General features: G+C 46.7%; 1 protein-coding gene across 1 annotated transcript in view; it reads left to right on the top strand.

Moving 5' to 3' along the window:
* The window catches only part of DENND1C (DENN domain containing 1C), a 50623-nt gene that overhangs the window by 16230 nt on the left and 15727 nt on the right, over positions 1-18666 (top strand). The window contains exons 5-13 of the mRNA XM_063119103.1: positions 167-286; positions 1152-1221; positions 1352-1432; positions 5045-5134; positions 6771-6821; positions 10016-10126; positions 10534-10634; positions 14587-14632; positions 16638-16739. Of these exons, the coding sequence (XP_062975173.1) occupies positions 167-286; positions 1152-1221; positions 1352-1432; positions 5045-5134; positions 6771-6821; positions 10016-10126; positions 10534-10634; positions 14587-14632; positions 16638-16739 (772 nt within the window). The remainder of the gene's footprint in view (positions 1-166; positions 287-1151; positions 1222-1351; positions 1433-5044; positions 5135-6770; positions 6822-10015; positions 10127-10533; positions 10635-14586; positions 14633-16637; positions 16740-18666) is intronic.

The following is an 18666-nucleotide window of genomic DNA, read 5'->3' as shown; positions in this document are numbered from 1 at the left end:
GTGACTGCCTTTGTGCATCGGATGAAGTAGGCTGTTGCCCATAGCAATGTATACTGTAATAAATTGGTTAACCTTTGACAAACTGAAGGGTTGTTTTACCTGATTGATTGTATTCTACTCACCCCCGGTCACCTCTTTTTACACTGTTCCCCCCTCTCCTATTAAGGGTTAAGGAGAGCACTGCCGTCCAACACTTCACTTTTGCACTCACCGATATGGACGGGAAACAGCGCTTTGGTTTCTGCCGACTGGCCATAGGCTTCCATACCTGCCTATGCATCCTCAGGTATGATGGTTCACCCTCGCTTAGCTTTCTCGCAGGTGGGATTTATTATGTTGCTGCCAGAAGCATTCTTTAGGCTGACAATCTGGAAACTGGCCTACAAGTCTCTCACCCCCACCCCAGCGTCCCTGGCTTCGCTTTGGCTGGGCAGGCGCAGGGCACCATCTCGCCCGCCCAGGCCCGGTTGAATCCTTGGGCCGGGCCGGCTCACAGCCAACGCGCGTGAGTGCTGCACTATGCCCGGCGCCTCTCTTAGCTTGGCGCTCTAAAATCTGGTGGAATAGAGCTCTAGCAGTGGCCATTTAGAGCCTTTCCCTGGGCCCTGCCCTCTGGGCTCCTTTCAAATGGAGATGGCAGGGATAGGGTGACCATATTTGGGAAACCAAAAAAGAGGACACCTAGTGTGTGTGTGTGGGGGGAAGCAGCTTTCTGAGTCCTGCAGAAAGTACGTTATTCCCCCGCCACCTTAAAGAACCCGATTGGAGTGGAGGAGGGGAAAGGATTTCATTCTGCACCACCACCATCCACTCCAATTGGGGCCTTTTCTATAATGTCCACGAATGACCCACTTTCCCCTTTAAGACCTCAACTGGCGCTCGGGGTGGGGGAATGATGTGCCTCAAGAAAGCATGTCATTCCCTCCTGCCATGCTAATGGCAGCCTTAAAGGGGAAGGTGTGTCATTCCAGGACATTATTGAAAATTATAGAAAATCCCCCCTGACACCATGGAAAGAACAAAAACCGGACAAATCCGGGGAAATCCTGACAGTTGGTCACCCTAGGCAGGGATTGCACAGTGAACATTCTGCAGACAGAGAAAGTGCTTGTGATCAGCTGGTCCCCTGATGCTGTTGCTTCTTTCGACAGTTACTTGCCCTGGTTTGAAATTTTCTACAAGATCCTAAACTATGTCGCAGACAACTTAGCCAAGAAGCAGGTAGGAATTCTGCGTCCATTTCAGAGCCTGACCAACTTTGCTTTGTCGTCTTTCCCCTCATCCCTGCTTCTGTTCTTCCCCCCCCTCCCATTCCAAGACCCAACCTCTGCCTCTCTCTCTCCACCACTAGATTGCAGAACTGGATAAGTTCATAGCGGCCCTGTATATCCACCCTGTGCCTAACCTCAGCAGCCCTATCAGGCTTGAATTCGTAAGTATTCACCTCGCTAACATGGAGCAGATGTAAAATCCTGAAGACAGCATCAGTTTGGAGTAGGGCTTCCACCATCTTTTGCAACAGCGGGCTCTTTTCCTGGCTGTGGGCAGCATCCAACACCACGGATGTGCTTATAGGAAAAATCCCTTGTGCAACTGAAAACTCGCCAAAACTACCACTTAGGTAATTGGACAAGTCCGCAGAGGAGTTTCAGCTAGTTGGGCCGGATCTACACTAGTCTTATAACGTTGCTAGTGTCCCTTTCTAACGTGGTTCTCTGTATTGGTTCTCTGTATCACGGGGCACACTGGCGTGACTTACGTTTAGCTGAAACATTACTGCAGGGCACATTGTTAAATCCTTTCCATTGTTCTCCCTCTTCTCTGAGAGTAGCAGAGTTGCTGGGTTTGCTTCGCCCACTGCCTGCCTCATTCCTAGCCAGCACACACAACCCCCCTCCAAAAACATCTTAGCACAAGTCCCAGTGAATTGCCTGAATGCATAGGAGCCAGCCACTTTGCTGAAGCTAAGCTGGGCTGGGTTTGGTCAGGGTTTGGATGGGTGACCAAATTGAAAAGTTTTAGCAGCAGCCCCGTTTTGGACTGGGAGCAGAGACCCTTGTTAATTTTCCTGCACGGAGCTACAGCGATCCTTTGAGCGCTCCTCAGCTCCTTTGCAAAGAGGGGGGAAATGCTAAAAAAAATCTTAAAAAATCAACCGATGACCCAATTCGATTCAAATTTGGAATTTGAATTACTGTGCCAATTTTGGTGTCTTTTTCTATAAAGCTTACTCAGATGTAAGCATTTGTTTAAAATCCTGCTCCTGCGCCCACAGCAGCGGCTCGGGCGAATCTTTTGCAAAAGGAGCAAAATTAAGGCAGGATGCATGGGAGTACTTCACAATAAAAGCAGATTCTAAGGTGGAAAACTTCTGAGTCCTTTGCATACAATTGTCAGTGACTGCACAGTATAACGCTGGTGTGATTTATCTGCTGTAGCAGATAAGATAGCAAACGGGGCGAAGGAAGGAGAACAGGAAGTGGGCGGAGCAAACCCAGCAGCTCTGCTACTCTCAGAGAAGAGGGGGAGGAAAATTACCGGTAGAACAAGGCACATGGATCTGTAGTCGTGCTGGAACTAAGAAATAGAACCTGTAAGTACGACTCATTTACAATGTTGGAGACCCAGAGTCACGTGATGCTGTGCGTCACAGTAACCTATTCAAAACGTTAGAATAACATCAGTGTAGATTCCCACCTGGGTTGCGCTTAGCTTCCAGTTGTGCTGCTGGTTGTTCCCACCAGTGCATCAGGTTTAGTGCTGGCAGACCGCAAGTATTGGATATTGATCAGCGCCTTGAAAGAGCTGTGTGGGAGGCTCTAGTTCAACAGGTGCAGCTCTTCCATGCACAAAGACAGAGCAATGGAAGGCGGTTGCATTCCAGAAGGAATCATGAGCCAGTACACGCGGTAGGATGAAAGCAAGGGTAGGACTCTAAGCAAACCAGATTATTTATTTATTTATTTATTTATTGCATTTCTATACCGCCCAATAGCCGAAACTCTCTGGGCGGATTATGTATTAAATTTATCTATGTATTAAAAATAATGAACTTGAACAATTGTTGACCAATTAACTGGATGGACCTTTTATCTGCCAAACAAAAAGTGAACTGATTAATCCATTAAATGTTCCACCCATGTTGGATGGGATAGGATATTACAATGTATATTACTTCTGAAATTGGCAAATTCAGATTTATAGGCCTCTGATATAGTTAACGATGCTATCCATCCCTCCTTCGCAGCATGAAAAATTTGCTACCCAATGATTAATATAAAATAGTGATCCATAGTGATTTGATTAGTGACTTGACACTATGCTTTGCATTTATCATGTAGGGTTTAGACTAGTGGTTCCCAAACTTTTTCAGGTCAACGCCCCCTTGGTTCCACAAACTCATGCCCAGTGCCCCCTACCCTACCCTATAAAAATCATTATTCAGAATAGCAGTTTTCAACGACCCACTAAGGAACATGATAACAATAAAATTCAAACCAGTAACAATTAATTGAATATTTATTCAAAATCCAAAGCACCCGCCGCATGCTTGTTGAGGGAGGGAGGGTAAAGAGAGTAAATGCCTCTGTTTTGCAGCCAGCATGGCGGGGCACACCAAGCAGGGTATGTCTCTTCATTAGCGTTTTGGTGCTTTTGAAACATTTCAATTCACCGTTAAAAGGACTCTTCTTAAACGGTATTAATACATGTGTGGATTCTTCCCCTATATGGCTTGGGACCAAACTACCTTCTCCCATAAAAATGTCCCTGGGCTTTAAGACCTTCTGGAGAGGTGCTTCTCAGAAAAGGCCACCTCAAGCGCCCCCCTGCCACCCCCTTGCCTCTTAACGCCCCCCCTATGCAATCCCACCACCCCCAAGGGGGCAGTACCACCCACTTTGGGAACCACTGGTTTAGACAATGTGAATCGCGTCAGCTGTGTGTGTGTGATAATTATCAGGATCACAGTAGGGACAGCGTGGGGGGAACACAGAAGGCAGAATTTAACCCTTCCCTTCCATGCTATGATCCTGAGGAAAATCCCTAAGCTGAAGCTGGGAATTTCATGGATGCCCATCCGGGGGGGGGGGGGGGTCACCCAGTGCAAATTTCAGGGAAGGAAAGGGTTAAATTTTCCCTTCACACTTGTTGTGATCCTGAAAACTATCAGTTCACCCCCCCCCTCCAGTGATATTTACATTTTTAAAACAACAACATCTTGCATATCAAATGCAAAGATGCATTTAAAATCATGTCTAGGTTGGCCCTTAGAAAGGCTGAAAGATGGAATAAGCAAGGGTTATTGTTCAGTCACAGAATTTAGTAATCTGTGGCATAAAATACCTTTTTAAAAAATAACATCTTCAGATTATGCAGAAGTGGAAAGAAGCATAGTGTGGTGAGGTTTTTTTTAAAAAAGAAAACAAGCTTTGTTTACAATATTTCATACTCACAAAAGTATTTTAAGAAACACTTGGAATGGTTTTGAAAGCTCAGTGTAGCCTGGCGCCTACACTGTACTCCTTTCGTCGCCAGCTGAAGACCTTTTTATTCTCTCAGTATTTAAACACTTAATTTTAACTTAAATTTTACTGTTCTAACTCTGCATTTTAATCTTATATCAATTTTGCTGCGTGGTTTTATCCTGGTTGCGCTTTTTATACTGTATTTTGTATTTGTGTTTTTAACCTATTGGTTGTTTTATTATGGTTTTAATTTTTGTGAACCGCCCAGAGAGCTTCGGCTATTGGGCAGTATAGAAATGTAATAAAATAAATAAATAAATAAATAAGAATATCCTTGAAAAACTAAACATGGGCCGGATCTACACTATTGCTTTAAAGCGCTGTATAACAGTTTTATAGCGCTTTAAAGCAGTTAAAGCGCTTTATAACTGTTATAAAGCGCTTTAAAGCAGTAGTGTAGATCTGGCCATGGAAACAATATCCCACCCTGTATACCTTTAGTAAATGTGTTGTGCATTCAGTTTGGACAGTCCATCACATCTATGTTCCTTCCTAACCATTTGTTGTTTTCTTCTAAGGACCCAAAGATGACCAAATTGAAAATTTCCACTGTGAACGATCTAAGCAGAGAAGACAGGAACCAAGATTTTAATCCCGGGATGACATCAGTAAGTCAGATGTCCGGTGTATGCTGCCTATCTGGCCTTCCAATCTAGCCTTCCTTCCACTTGCCCATAGGATGTCCAGATGATATAATTGTTGCCTATAAAGAATTAGCCCCAGTTCTACCTATGCAAACAGAATATGGCAGTGTTGAATGGGCTTTACCACTCTAATCCCCAGGTGGGAGAAACCTAATTTTATATATCTGTAAGTGAAGGACGTTTCTAGCTTGCTAACTGCTATCCTAGTTCTCTACTTGCAAGTAGTTGCTTTTTTCTCTACGCCTCCTTTTTTTAACATAGGGGAGCTTTTTTAAAAAAGTGGTCTTTCCTCAGCTGCAGTAGGTCGTACAGCTCATGCTTCTACCAGGAGCTATTTTCCTGGAGGGGTGGGGTGCCTGCATCATGCCTGTAATTTTTCTTTCCTGCCCTCCACCCCCAGCAAATACTGTGGGAAGGGGATTTAAATTGGGAAAGCATTGTGCGGAGGAGACTATTAAACACCCCCAACCCCCATATTGTTTCCCTGATCAAATTTAGCACCACCCCACAGCTGCATTTCATTTTTCAAGAAAGTTGTGAGATCAGTCATGAATCTCCAGGCCCTGGTCTATACGACAACGGGATTGCTCCTCATTAAATAAAAACCTGATTTTTCGTTGATTCAAATGTAGGTAAAGAGCGTCACACTGCAGCAGCAACAGCGGTTTATTTCCTGAATTATTATTTTTTAGAGTGAGTTATTAATTAATGCCCACATGCACATTTTCGCATTACCCCATATACGATGATAAAGAGTAGAAGCCAACGAAGCTATAAATCTTATTTGCGGAGCTCCGCAGACTAATATAACACACAAACCGAGTGGGACCGGGGGAAGGGGACGAGGCTACAGAGGGAAAGGAAGGAGGCTGCCTGCCTGTTTCCCGCTTTGTTCCCATCATTGCTCCCCGTAAGGAAATTCAAAGAAACAGCCTCCATGAACTGGGAGCGGGGAAAGGGGGAACGAGGCTAGAGAGGGAAAGGAAGGAGGCAGCAGACCACGTCTCCTCATCTGGCTGCCCGTTTCTCCCTCTTTCTTTTTGTGAACCACTCAGAGAGCTTCGCATATTTGGTGGTACAGAAAATATATATATATATATATATATATATATATATATATATATATATGAGAATAAATTTGTTTTAGGAAGCTTTCTCTGCGGAGCGCCGCAGAGAGACTTCAAACGAAAATTGGCGCGAACGAAGGAGGCAGCGGATTGGTGCAAAATCGGGAAATGGGCCAATCACGTTATCCTACCCTCAAAGCTCCGCCCACATGTCAAAATCCGACATAACTCCCCCAAAGACACACAGCCGTAACGTGGTGCAAACTTGGACCCGATCTAAAAGTCGCGGTAAATTGCGAATACGAATATGCGCATTATTGCAGTTAAAACCCGGCGCTGAGGCGAATGGACGGCTGCGTCATGTAAACCAAAACGTGGTAAAGAAGCCATATAGACAAGCCCCTGGTGTAACCTGTTTCTTGGCCTTAACAAATTTGGCCAATTCATATAGAATACTGCCACCACTAACTTTGCTTTGCCAATTTCTCTTCTAGCCAGTGCAAATTGTCCTCTTCTTTCCTTTTTCCCCCCAGGCTTATTTCATTGCCCCTGACCATTGCAAACTGCCCACCATCCCTGAAAACGTAAGTCATGTGGGCTTTGTCATAGCTTTAGGATATGGGTAGGGAGAAGAGGTTGGAATGGGCCGATGCTAATTTCTCAGCAATACTACAAAAGAGAAGGATCTTGGAATTGTTGTAGAGTGCAAGCTGAATATGAGCCAACAGTGCGATATGGCTGCAAGAAAGGCAAATGCTATTTTGGGCTGCATTAATAGAAGTATAGCTTCCAAATCACGTGAGATACTGGTTCCTCTCTATTCGGCCCTGGTTAAGCCTCATCTAGAGTCTTGCGTCCAGTTCTGGGCTCCACAATTCAAGAAGGACACAGACAAGCTGGAGCGTGTCCAGAGGAGGGCAACCAGGATGATCAGGGGTCTGGAAACAAAGCCCTATGAAGAGAGACTGAAAGAACTGGGCATGTTTAGCCTGGAGAAGAGAAGATTGAGGGGAGACAGGATAGCACTCTTCAAATACTTAAAAGGTTGTCACACAGAGGAGGGCCAGGATCACTTCTCAATCCTCCCAGAGTGCAGGACACGGAATAACGGGCTCAAGTTACAGGAAGCCAGATTCCAGCTGGACATCAGGAAAAACTTCCCGACTGTTAGAATGAATTACCGAGGGAGGTTGTGGGCTCTCCCACCCTGGAGGCCTTCAAGAGGCAGCTGGACAAGCATCTGTCAGGGATGCTTTAGGGTGGATTCCTGCATTGAGCAGGAGGTTGGACTCGATGGCCTTGTAGGCCCCTTACAACGCTGCTATTCGATGATTCTCAGGTGAAGCTGAAACCAAGGCCATCTGATCCAGCACAGCAATCCACAGCTGGCTGGCCACTGTGTGAACAGAGAGCTAGACTGGATGGACCCTCGGTTTGATTCAGCCTCAGGGCTCTTCTTATGTTCTTGAGCTGCAAAGAATAGTGTGAGAAATGGCACACCTTGGTAACACTTCAAATGGGGGTGGGGGGTGGGGAGAAAGTTACCAAAGAGATGGAGAGGCATCCAGTGCACAGTGAGGGCGCGAGGCGAGTGTCCTGTACAGTCAGGTGTTATGCAGTGCAGGGGAAGGGGATGGGTTTATAGTGAATTGTAGGAAGTAGGAAAAGGGTAGCAGCGATATTAAGAGTTGCTATATTTCTGTGAATAGGCTGCTGCTGTGTCTTCGACAGCTGCAGGACAGGCAGCAGTGCAAGGGCTGAGCCAGTCCCTGGCAGAGAGATGAAGGAGGAGGGGAAGGGAGCACGTTTCAGTGAGCGCAGCCTTTGCCTGCAGAAGCTGCTAGATCCAACCCCTGGCATCTCCAGTTGAGAACAGTGAAAAAGCACAGTGGTGGGTAACCCACAGGCTGCATGTGGCCCTCCACCGCCCTTTTTCCGGCCTGCTGAGGCCCACCCAGTTTCCCCTGCAGTCCAGACTTTTGCTCCCCACTCGTGATTCCCAGTGCTTCCCCAACTCTAACGGCAGCAGGGAAACAATGATCCTGACTGGTGCTACTGGGTGATGAGAGAGACTTTAACCTCCCCATCTTCAGTTAATCCCAACACTGACAAGATCACTGGCGGGTTTAAAGCTCCCCTTCTATATGCACTGAGATGTGGGTGGAAGGGATAGTTTGTGTGAGGATGTGTATAGGTGTGCATGTGTGTGGCTCTTGACCCGGCACTGTGAGTAGCCCCCAAGGCCAACACAGTTGCCCACTCCAGAGGCAGCAGGTAATGGGGGGAAGGCCTTGGCAGGCTGCTCTTGGACTAAGTGGACTTCCTATATTTCTAGTAATGGGGAAAGCGTCTCTCATGTTGCTCTGAGGGTGTTTCCAGACCAGGGCCGGGGAACTTGTGGCATTCCAGATGTTTTGGCCAACAACTCCCATCCTCCTTCACCTTTGACTATGCTGGCAAGGGCTAATGGCAGTTATAGGCCAAAATATCTGGAGCGCCACAAGTTAGCAACATAAGAAGAGCCTTGTTGGATCAGACCAAGGTCCATCTAGTCCATCATTCTGTTCAAACAGTGACCAACCAGCTGCTTGTGGGAGACACACAAGAAGGATATGAGTGCAATAGAACCCTCCGGCCCATGTTCCCCAGCAATTGGTGTACATAGTCATATGACCTGTCAGGACTAATAGCCATTGATATCCTTATCCTCCATGAATTTGTCCAACCCACCTTTTAAAGCCATCCAATCGGTGGCCATCACTACCTGTTACGTTAGTGAATTCCATCATTTAACAATGGGCTGTGTGAAGAAGCACTTCCTTTTCTCTGTCCTGAATCCCCCGCCATTCAGTTTAATGGGATGACCCCAGTTTCTAGTATTTGAGAGAGGGAGAGGCTGCTGAGCCCTGGTCTAAATTGATTCCTAGCAAGACCAATTGGAAGTCCTTGTGCAGCTGTTCTGTTTTATATTTCCTTAATGGATTTTCTGTGGGAAGATGGAAGAAGTGGTGAGAAACCAGAGGAAGGTTATGAATGGAAGACAATGGCATGGAATTTTGTGAATGAGACAGGGTGATGATGCTATAAAAGTCTTGTCTGGAAACTCCCTGAAAGACACAAGACTTTGTCCACAATAAAAAAAAGGTGGCAGCAATGCGTAGCTCCATCCCACCTACATATTTTTCCTGGTTTCCCCTCAAATTATCCCACTTCGTTTCCATAGCGTATGAAAGCTTGCAAACTTACACCTGTGCGCTTGTACGTGCCATGTCTCTTTACACCTGTTCTGTTACCCCGGTGAGATCCACTCACACACCTTGTTGTTTTCCCTGTCGTCTCCACCCATTGATCTCCTTTGTACCTCCCCCTACAGTTTATTGGTTGTTGGAAGTTGGACAACTCCACCTCCATTCATCCTGTCGGAAAACCTCTCTCCCCCCTTCCATGAACTGAATGTGTATGGGCCTTGATCAGTACCACTATCACACATCTGCCACTTCCAAATGCACGAAAGAACGTAGGTTCGGTGGTTCGATTAATGGCGGTTGCAGGATTTGCATTTCAAGTCAATAGACTTGAGGTCCCTGCCTGTAACACCCGCTCCTCCTAGAAAAGCTAGGTGTGATAGAGCTAGCAGTGTAAAAGAGGTGGGTGGGGATGCCCTGTATTGCCACGGGGGAAAACAGAGTATGGAGGAAACCCAGGAGGAGGCAGGTTGGAATGCTTTGTGCCAACTCTGCACTGGGAAGCCTAACTAGATATTCGCTCTCCCCCTCAGAGGAACCTGACAGAGTTTGTTGTGGCTGTGGATGTGAACAACATGCTGTATCTGTATGCAAGCCTGCTCCATGAGCGACGGATCCTGCTCACCACCAGCAAGCTCAGCACAGTAAGGGAGGAGGGTGTGTTAAGGAGGGGGGAGACCCGGGGAGACCCCCCCCATCTAAACATCCCTAGAACTGTGCCCTTAGTGGCTAACTGAACTATAGATCTGGGGTGCTACCAGATGGAGAGCACTTAGCTGCTATCAACCAGGAGGCCTTGTGCAGTGGTTCTGTCTTGGTCTCCTTAATGGACTTTTGGCAGTAAGAAAAAAGATGGCGGAAGTGATGGGAAATCACAGGAGGGTTACAAGTGGAAGGCGGTGAGGTCTGGACCCCACATAAAATTCCATGAATGGGGAAGAGCAATGGGACAATAAGGCCCTCACCTGGAAGCCTGGCAGGAGGTCCCTGGCCCAGCTTCCAAGTAGGGTCAGTGTGTTCTAACCAACAGCCTGCCTCTCTCTCCCTGCAGCTCACCGCCTGTGTGCAGGCTTCCTCCGCCATGTTGTACCCCATGCACTGGCAGCACATCTACATCCCCGCGTTGCCCTCGCACCTCCTTGACTACTGCTGGTGAGCGCTTTTCATTTCCTCCTTGGAAGCTGGGGAGACACTGAGAGTGGGGAGGGGGGCATCCCAGGAAGCTGGAGGCTGGTGAGGATATGCTTACCTGGGGTGATGGGGTTCCCCAGAAGGGCCAAAGGAAGCTAGTCTTTGCATTTAACATAGAGGTGTTTTTTTTTCAAATTGCAAAGAGCATTATCTGCTTAGCAGCAGGCCTGGGGTGGGGATACAGCCTTGTCCTGCCCTGCTGTGATCCGGAAGCGCTAATCGCCGATTTCCTCCCTGATGTATAAACTAGAGTGTCTATTTCCCCTGACACGCAAGCACACGTGTACACGCACCCCCTTTAAGACACCACACCAGAGGCCCACCCGGGGGCACCTAGAAAAGGCAAAGGAGCACAACGAGGAAGAGAAAAGTAGCAGCCACATGCCTCTCAGTAAGAACTCCATTCATCCTCGTGAAAACGGCACGTAAGCTCACACCAAGGCCTCTTCTTGCCAGACGAAATAAATCTCATTGAATCCACATGGCTGGTTAATTGCCAAGACAACACCCGAGGTCAGTTCAAAACTGACCAACCAATCGCCCGGCCAGGTGTCCAAACACCACCATATAAGGGAAGGGTTACACCCAGGTAGGCGAGGCAAGACCCATCTGGGGAGCAGGAAGTTCTGTGTGCTTACGGCAGGCGACCATGCACCACCCCCTTCCTGTAGCCACCACTCGAGCACGACTGAGCATGTCCAAGTGATGTAACAGATGAGGTGGACCAATTAAACAGGGGCAAATGACGTGTAACAACTGGACTATATATGCTGTAGTTTGAATTTGGTGGGGGTGTGACCCTGTCTTGCAGCATGAGCTAACAGGTTATCACCTATTCCTGGGAATAAAGTTTTAGAACCCAACGCCTTGACGGACGTCTTTCGCGAGTGTCTCATAATTGGACTTTGGTGCACTCGAATCAGGCACATTTTCGTGCCACATCCCCATGCAAATCGTTCGTTCAGAAGAGGGATTTTTCTCAGGGTCACAGCAGGGGGAGGCGAGGGTTAAATTCCCCCCTTCGTGCCTGCTGGTCAAGACTTCACCACCCCACTTAGGCATGAGGGCACCTCCAGAGATGCAGCTTTCTTTTTTTAGCAAGGCCCAGGGGCCAGCTGGGAGGGAGGGAGAGGCTGAAACCTAAGAAGGAGCAGTAAGTGGAGAGAATCTACTCCTGCTGCAGTGTTCTCTTCCCCCAGCTCCACCTCAAGTGCCTTCCAGGCACTGCTGCCTTCCCCCAGGGACATCATCAGGGCTCTCACCTCCCCGATCTCTGACTTGCAGTCCCTTGAGGGAGACTGCTGCTTGCAGAGACATGATAGCACTCTTCAAATACTTAAAAGGTTGTCACACAGAGGAGGGCCAGGATCTCTTCTTGATCCTCCCAGAGGGCAGGACACAGAATAACGGGCTCAAGTTAAAGGAAGCCAGATTCCGGCTGGACATCAGGAAAAACTTCCTGACTGTTAGAGCAGTGCGACAATGGAACCAGTTCCCTAGGAAGGTTGTGGGCTCTCCCACACTAGAGGCCTTCAAGAGGCAGCTGGACAACCATCTGTCAGGGGTGTCCTTTTCCAGCTTCATTGGCTGCCAGTCCAGGTCCGGGCCCGATTCAAAGTGCTGGTATTGACATTCAAAGCCCTAAACGGCTTCGGGCCAGGTTATCTGAAGGAACGCCTCCTCCCAGATGTACCTGCTGGTCCCTAAGGTCATCCTCAGGGGTCCTTCTCCGCAAGCCCCTGCCAAAGGAAGTGAGGCAGGTGGCTACCAGGAGCAGGGCCTTCTCTGCTGTGGCACCCCAGCTGTGGAATGAGCTCCCTAAGGAGGTTCGCTTGGCACCTACATTATATGCTTTTAGACGCCAGGTGAAGAAGACCTTTTTATTCTCCCAACATTTTAACAGTCTATAAATAAATTTTAACTTGGTGTTTTAAAATTGTAATTTTGCATTGCTGCTGTTTTTATCTGGTTGAGCTTTTATATTGTATTTTATATTATGGTTTTATACTGTTGTTTTATACTTTGAATGTTTTTAATTTTTGTGAACCGCCCAGAGAGCTCCGGCTATTGGGCGGTATAGAAATGTAATAAATAAATAAATAAATAAAATGCTTTCGGGTGGATTCCTGCATTGAGCAGGGGGTTGGACTCGATGGCCTTGAAGGCCCCTTCCAACTCTGCTACTCTATGATTCTATGAGACCTGGGGAGCTTCCAGATATGCATCCATCCTTGCCCTTCTGTTGTAAGCTACAAGCGGAATCAGATTGGACTATAACACAACCGGGGATTATTGTGCCCTTCCTGCGTGTTCACCCTGCTACGTTTCGCCCACACCAGTGTGCTTGATGCTGCTTTTCCATCTCTATAAGGGATGAAGTTTTGATCTGTGCAAACTTATTGGGCACCTGAACCTCTCGCAGTTCAGCACACATTTACTATACCCTTTGCAGTGGCCATAATCTCTATCACCCTTTTCTTTTTCTTTCTTTTTAATTGATCCTTTTTGTTGTTTTGTTGTTTATTCGTTCAGTCGCTTCCGACTCTTCGTGACTTCATGGACCAGCCCACGCCAGAGCTTTCTGTCGGCAGCTGCCACCCCTAGCTCCCCCAAGGTCAAGTCTGTCACCTCCAGAATATCATCCCTCCATCTTGCCCTTGGTCGGCCCCTCTTCCTTTTGCCTTCCACTTTCCCCAGCATCAGCCTCTTCTCCAGGGTGTCCTGTCTTCTCATTATGTGGCCAAAGTACTTCAGTTTTGCCTTTAATACCCTTCCCTCAAGTGAGCAGTCTGGCTTGATTTCCTGGAGTATGGACTGGTTGGATCTTCTTGCAGTCCACGGCACTCTCAGAGTTTTCCTCCAACACCACAGCTCAAAAGCATCTATCTTCCTTCGCTCAGCCTTCCTTATGGTCCAGCTCTCGCAGCCATAGGTTCCTACGGGGAATACCATTGCTTTAACTATGCGGACCTTTGTTGTCAGTGTGGTGTCTCTGCTCTTAACTATTTTATCGAGATTTGTCATTGCTCTCCTCCCAAGAAGTAAACGTCTTCTGATTTCCTGGCTGCAGTCAGCGTCTGCAGTAGTGCTAAAACACTACTTTTCTTTCTTTTAATATTAAAATAATAGCAAAATACCATTTACAAGTAAGTGTGTTACAACATTAGATCTCTATAATGCAATATACAGTACATATATATAAATTCAAAAGGAGGGAAGAAACCTTTATTTATTTATTTATTTATTTATTTATTTATTTATTCATTGCATTTCTATACCACCCAGTAGCCAAAGCTTTCTGGGCGGTTTCCATTCACTAGCATTTTAGCCAGGTGGTTTTCTTTTCCCTCCTTTTTCAAGTGATATTTTTAAAATTAGCATTTCACGGTTAGCTCTACAATGCTATGATGCTTTTTCTTTAAAGAAGCATTACGGGAGTATACTGATATAACACTATAATGCTGGTTGTTGTTGTTTTTAAAAAGCACCGTTTGCTTGGCATTGGCTCAGACCTTTGTGAGGGCCCAGAGTCAATCGAGAAGTCTTTGCTGCTTCCTTCCTTGCCAGTGTTCACCCACCGGTTAGGATCTTGCACTCACGCTAGTAGCAGGAATTTTTGGTGCGACCCATTGGCGTACAGTTGATCTCATCAATCTATGAAATCCAAGGAGAAGCCAGACGGGACAGCTTTTGCCCTGAAAGCTCCTTCTACTAGCCTCAGCTGTTTTGAAATGTGGTTCCACAGTACTAAAAGAAAGTCTTTTGCCCAGTCTCAAGGGCAGGTCTCCTTTCTCCTTCTCCTTCTCCTTCTTCTCATGCCTAGCAGCAAAGAGGAGCTAGGAAGGCCCACTTGATACCCTCTTGCCTACCAAAATCTGTTGTTAGTTCTGACTTGGCTTTCTTTCCTCAACAGCGCCCCCATGCCCTATCTCATCGGAGTCCACAGCAGCCTCATGGAGGTGAGTTTGCAAACCCACCGGGCCCCTGGGATAGCTGGGTGGGTTTCATAAGTCCTGCAACTGAGCCCAGCACTTCTCAGCCTCTAAGCCAAAGGAGTTGCATCTGGGTGGCTTATTTGCCCTGCTGCATGTGCCGGTTGTGTGCCGGGGGGGATTTGCATCATTACCCTCACCAGTGGCTTGTTGCCATGGCTAGTAAGCCACCCAGAACCCGTGGGCTGTTGCAGGATTTGACAAAGTACCACATGACATTCTGATGAAGAAACATTCTGATGAACAAACTAGCTAGAAGTGGGCTAGATGGAACAACTATTAGGTGGATTCACAGTTGGCTACAGAATCGGACTCAAAGAGTACTTATCAATGGAACCTTCTCAAACTGGGGAGAGGCAACGAGTGGGGTACCGTAGGGCTCAGTCCTGGGCCCAGTGCTCTTCAACATTTTTATTTATGATTTGGACGAGGAGGTGCAGGGAACGCTGATCAAATTTGCAGATGACAATTGGGTGGGATAGCTAATACCCTGGAAGACAGAAACAAACTTCAAAGTGATCTTGATAGGCTGGAGTGCTGGGCTGAAAACAACAGAATGAAATTTAATAGGGATAAATGCCAAGTTCTACATCTAGGAAATAGAAACCAAATGCACAGTTACAAGATGGGGGATACTTGGCTCAGCAATTCTACAAACGAGAAGGATCTTGGAATTGTTGTAGATCGCAAGCTGAATATGAGCCAATGATGCAATATGGCTGCAAGAAAGGCAAATGCTATTTTGGGCTGCATTAATAGAAGTATAGCTTCCAAATCACGTGAGGTACTGGTTCCTCTCTATTCGGCCCTGGTTAGGCCTCATCTCGAGTATTGCATCCAGTTCTGGGCTCCACAATTCAAGAAGGACGCAGACAAGCTGGAACATGTTCAGAGGAGGGCAACCAGGATGACCAGGGGTCTGGAAACAAAGCCCTATGAGGAGAGACTGAAAGAACTGGGCATGTTTAGCCTGGAGAAGAGAAGATTGGGGGGAGACATGATAGCACTCTTCAAATACTTAAAAGGTTGTCACACAGAGGAGGGCCAGGATCTCTTCTCGATCCTCCCAGAGTGCAGGACACGGAATAACTGGCTCAAGTTAAAGGAAGCCAGATTCCAGCTGGACATCAGAAAAAACTTCGTGACTGTTAGAGCAGTACGACAATGGAACCAGTTCCCTAGGGAGGTTGTGGGCTCTCCCACTCTAGAGGCCTTCAAGAGGCAGCTGGACAACCATCTGTCAGGGATGCTTTAGGGTGGATTCCTGCATTGAGCAGGGGGTTGGACTCGATGGCCTTGTAGGCCCCTTCCAACTCTGCTGTTCTATGATTCTAGAGTGGCTTGTTAAGTGTGGCAACAAGCCACCGTCTCTAAGTTTGCACGACAGGGCAAGCTGTTCCAGCGAGGGTAATTATGCAAACCCCCAGCATGCAACTGGAACGCAACTGACACGGGGGAAAGAAGCCACTTGGGCTTATTTTGTCTCCATGATCCTGCAAACCACCCCATAGCTTGCTTTGTCTGTGTTCAGTACGCTCCTTTCTTCAATGTGCTTGCCCATTCCTTGTGGTTTAAGCCAGCCCAAGGCATTTTACAGCCACAAGGCATTTTGCACCCAAAAGCTGTGCCCCATTGCTGTCAGGACAATGCAAAGGATTCTGGGAGCAGGGGCTGCCGTTCAGATTGCCATCTGCTTCTTGGACGCCCTGTGAAATCGCGGTCATCTCAAACAGCTGCCGCTGGAGTCAGGGTTTGGGGTGGCGATTGACTTACAAGAGGCTGGTTGGCGGGTGTTCATGCTAGTAGACGGCCCTTTGGTCCTATCCTCCTTCTCAGCTTCTATGATCTGGGTGTTCTACAAACTGAGTCGCTCCAAGGGTTGCCATGAGTGACGGAGGCCCCAGAAAGCAGCGACTGGCAAAGCAAGCCAGGAGCACTCTGTATTTCTCAATTTTGTCTTGGCTATCTCTAGAAGGTGAGGAGCAAAGCCCTGGAAGATGTCGTCATTCTCAACGTTGATACCAACACGGTGGAATCACCATTCCAAGACCTTGAAAGCCTTCCAAGCGATGTAGTTAGTATCGCTTTCATAAGCCTCTTTCCCCTCCCCTCTTTTATATCCTTTGGTATCATTCTCACTTTGGGGGGAGGGAGGGTCTTCCTTGGGCTGCTTCCTTTATTCGCTCTCCCCCTAACAACTTCCCTCCACCCCGCACCTCCACCCCAGTCTATCATGACTATGTTCTAGCAGGTGTTCGGGGTTTTTTTTAAAAAAAAAAATACATGTGAACTTTCAGTCTGAGTACAACATTTCCACTTTAAATAAATCGAATCATCTTTGTATTCGTGGGTAACACTAAAAGATGGAAAGTTGTTCAAAGCGTTTTGAAATGCTTTGTCTATGTGCGAAAATTGCAGATTTTTTAAAATTATTATTTGCTTTCATACAGGGAGTTGAACTATTTAAAAACTTCATTCAGAACTGGTCCCCTTGTATTTTTTTTAAAGTCCTCCCTTTCAAACATTAACTTCTATACTTTGATAGGTTTTGAGTTGGTTCGGGTAGATTTTGTACAAATTAATGCAATAAAGTCTTATGCAACTTTGTACCATGACTGCAATTTTAAATAATTTGAGAGAACGGATATTTTTAACCTGCTATTTGCATGCACTAATACCACATCCTCCAGCACTCTTATTAGTCACATTTGAATGCTGAGAGCACAGAATGAATTTCAGTCCCCAAATATTCTGTCCAAAGTGACTAGAAAAGCAAAAACAGGAAACAGAATTCAAGCTCCTTTTAAGTGGTGTGTCTGAGATCTCACCTGACAGTGAAAAACAGAATGTGAGAGATTTTATTATATACAATGGAATAATAATAATAATAATAATAATAATAATAATAATAATAATAATAATATCCCTATGGCAGCTTTACCCAACCTGATGGCCTCCAGATGTGTTGGACTACAACTTCTATCATTCCCCACCAGCCAGCCATGTTGGGGAGGGCTCCACTACTCAATTCAGGGCTTATCTATATGGCATCTTTACACCGCCATAACTGCGCATTTTCACGATCTCGCACACACGACGCAGCCATCCATTCACTGCAGCGCCAGTCTTTAAGCCCGAAAATGCGCATATTCGAAGATGCGATTTACCATGACTTTTGCTATACTTTCCAGTTTAAACCACGTAATAGTCATGTGTCGTTGGAGGAGTAAAATCGGGCTTTGAAGTGTGGGTGGAGCATTCAGGGCGGGACAAAGTGATTGGCTTGCCAATTTCCCGCCTTCCCCAAAACCATGGGCAGAACTTTGATGTCAAAATTTTCTCTTCCTTACTTCTTTAATATAAATGAATGTAGTAATCCAAGTAATACAACCACCGATCCAATCTCCGTATGGGAACATGGAGGTAGACCAGTCTGCGCACTGCATGACTTTTCTCGAAGAAAGATTCAGTAGGAATAAAAGGGGGCAGGAAAATATCATGAAGGTAGACCAGTCCGCCCGCTTGTGATTGTACGGAGGTGCGCATTAACAATGCTGTAGTGTGACGCTCTGTGAGCAGAACCGAATCTGCAAAAAATTGGGTTAAAAAATAATGAGCAATCCCATGGTTGTATAGATGAGGGCTCAGTTACTTAATTCCTTCCATCAGTGCACGGTTAGCCCCTTAATTACATGGCGAAGGGCTAGCTTACAGTTAGTTTTTTTCCATTCCTGCTTTGTTTCTATGCTACGAGCCACTACGGATGTAGATGCCGTTGTCAATTCCTCTGTGCTTTACGGCCACTTAAGCAGCCACTTCCCTGATCACCTGTAGGAAAGGAAAGGAACCTCTCGTGCAAGCACTGAGTCATTACTGACTCTTGGAGGGACGCCAGCTTTCACTGATGTTTTCTTGGCAGGCCTTATAGTGGGGTGGTTTGCCGTTGCCTTCCCCGGCCGTTATTACCTTTCCCCCAGCTAACTGGGTACTCATTTTACCCA

This window comes from Elgaria multicarinata, chromosome 3, assembly GCF_023053635.1.
Source record: "Elgaria multicarinata webbii isolate HBS135686 ecotype San Diego chromosome 3, rElgMul1.1.pri, whole genome shotgun sequence".
Classification (NCBI taxonomy): domain Eukaryota; kingdom Metazoa; phylum Chordata; class Lepidosauria; order Squamata; family Anguidae; genus Elgaria; species Elgaria multicarinata.
Note: the sequence above shows the minus strand (reverse complement) of the source record. Positions and strands in the feature narration are given on the sequence as shown.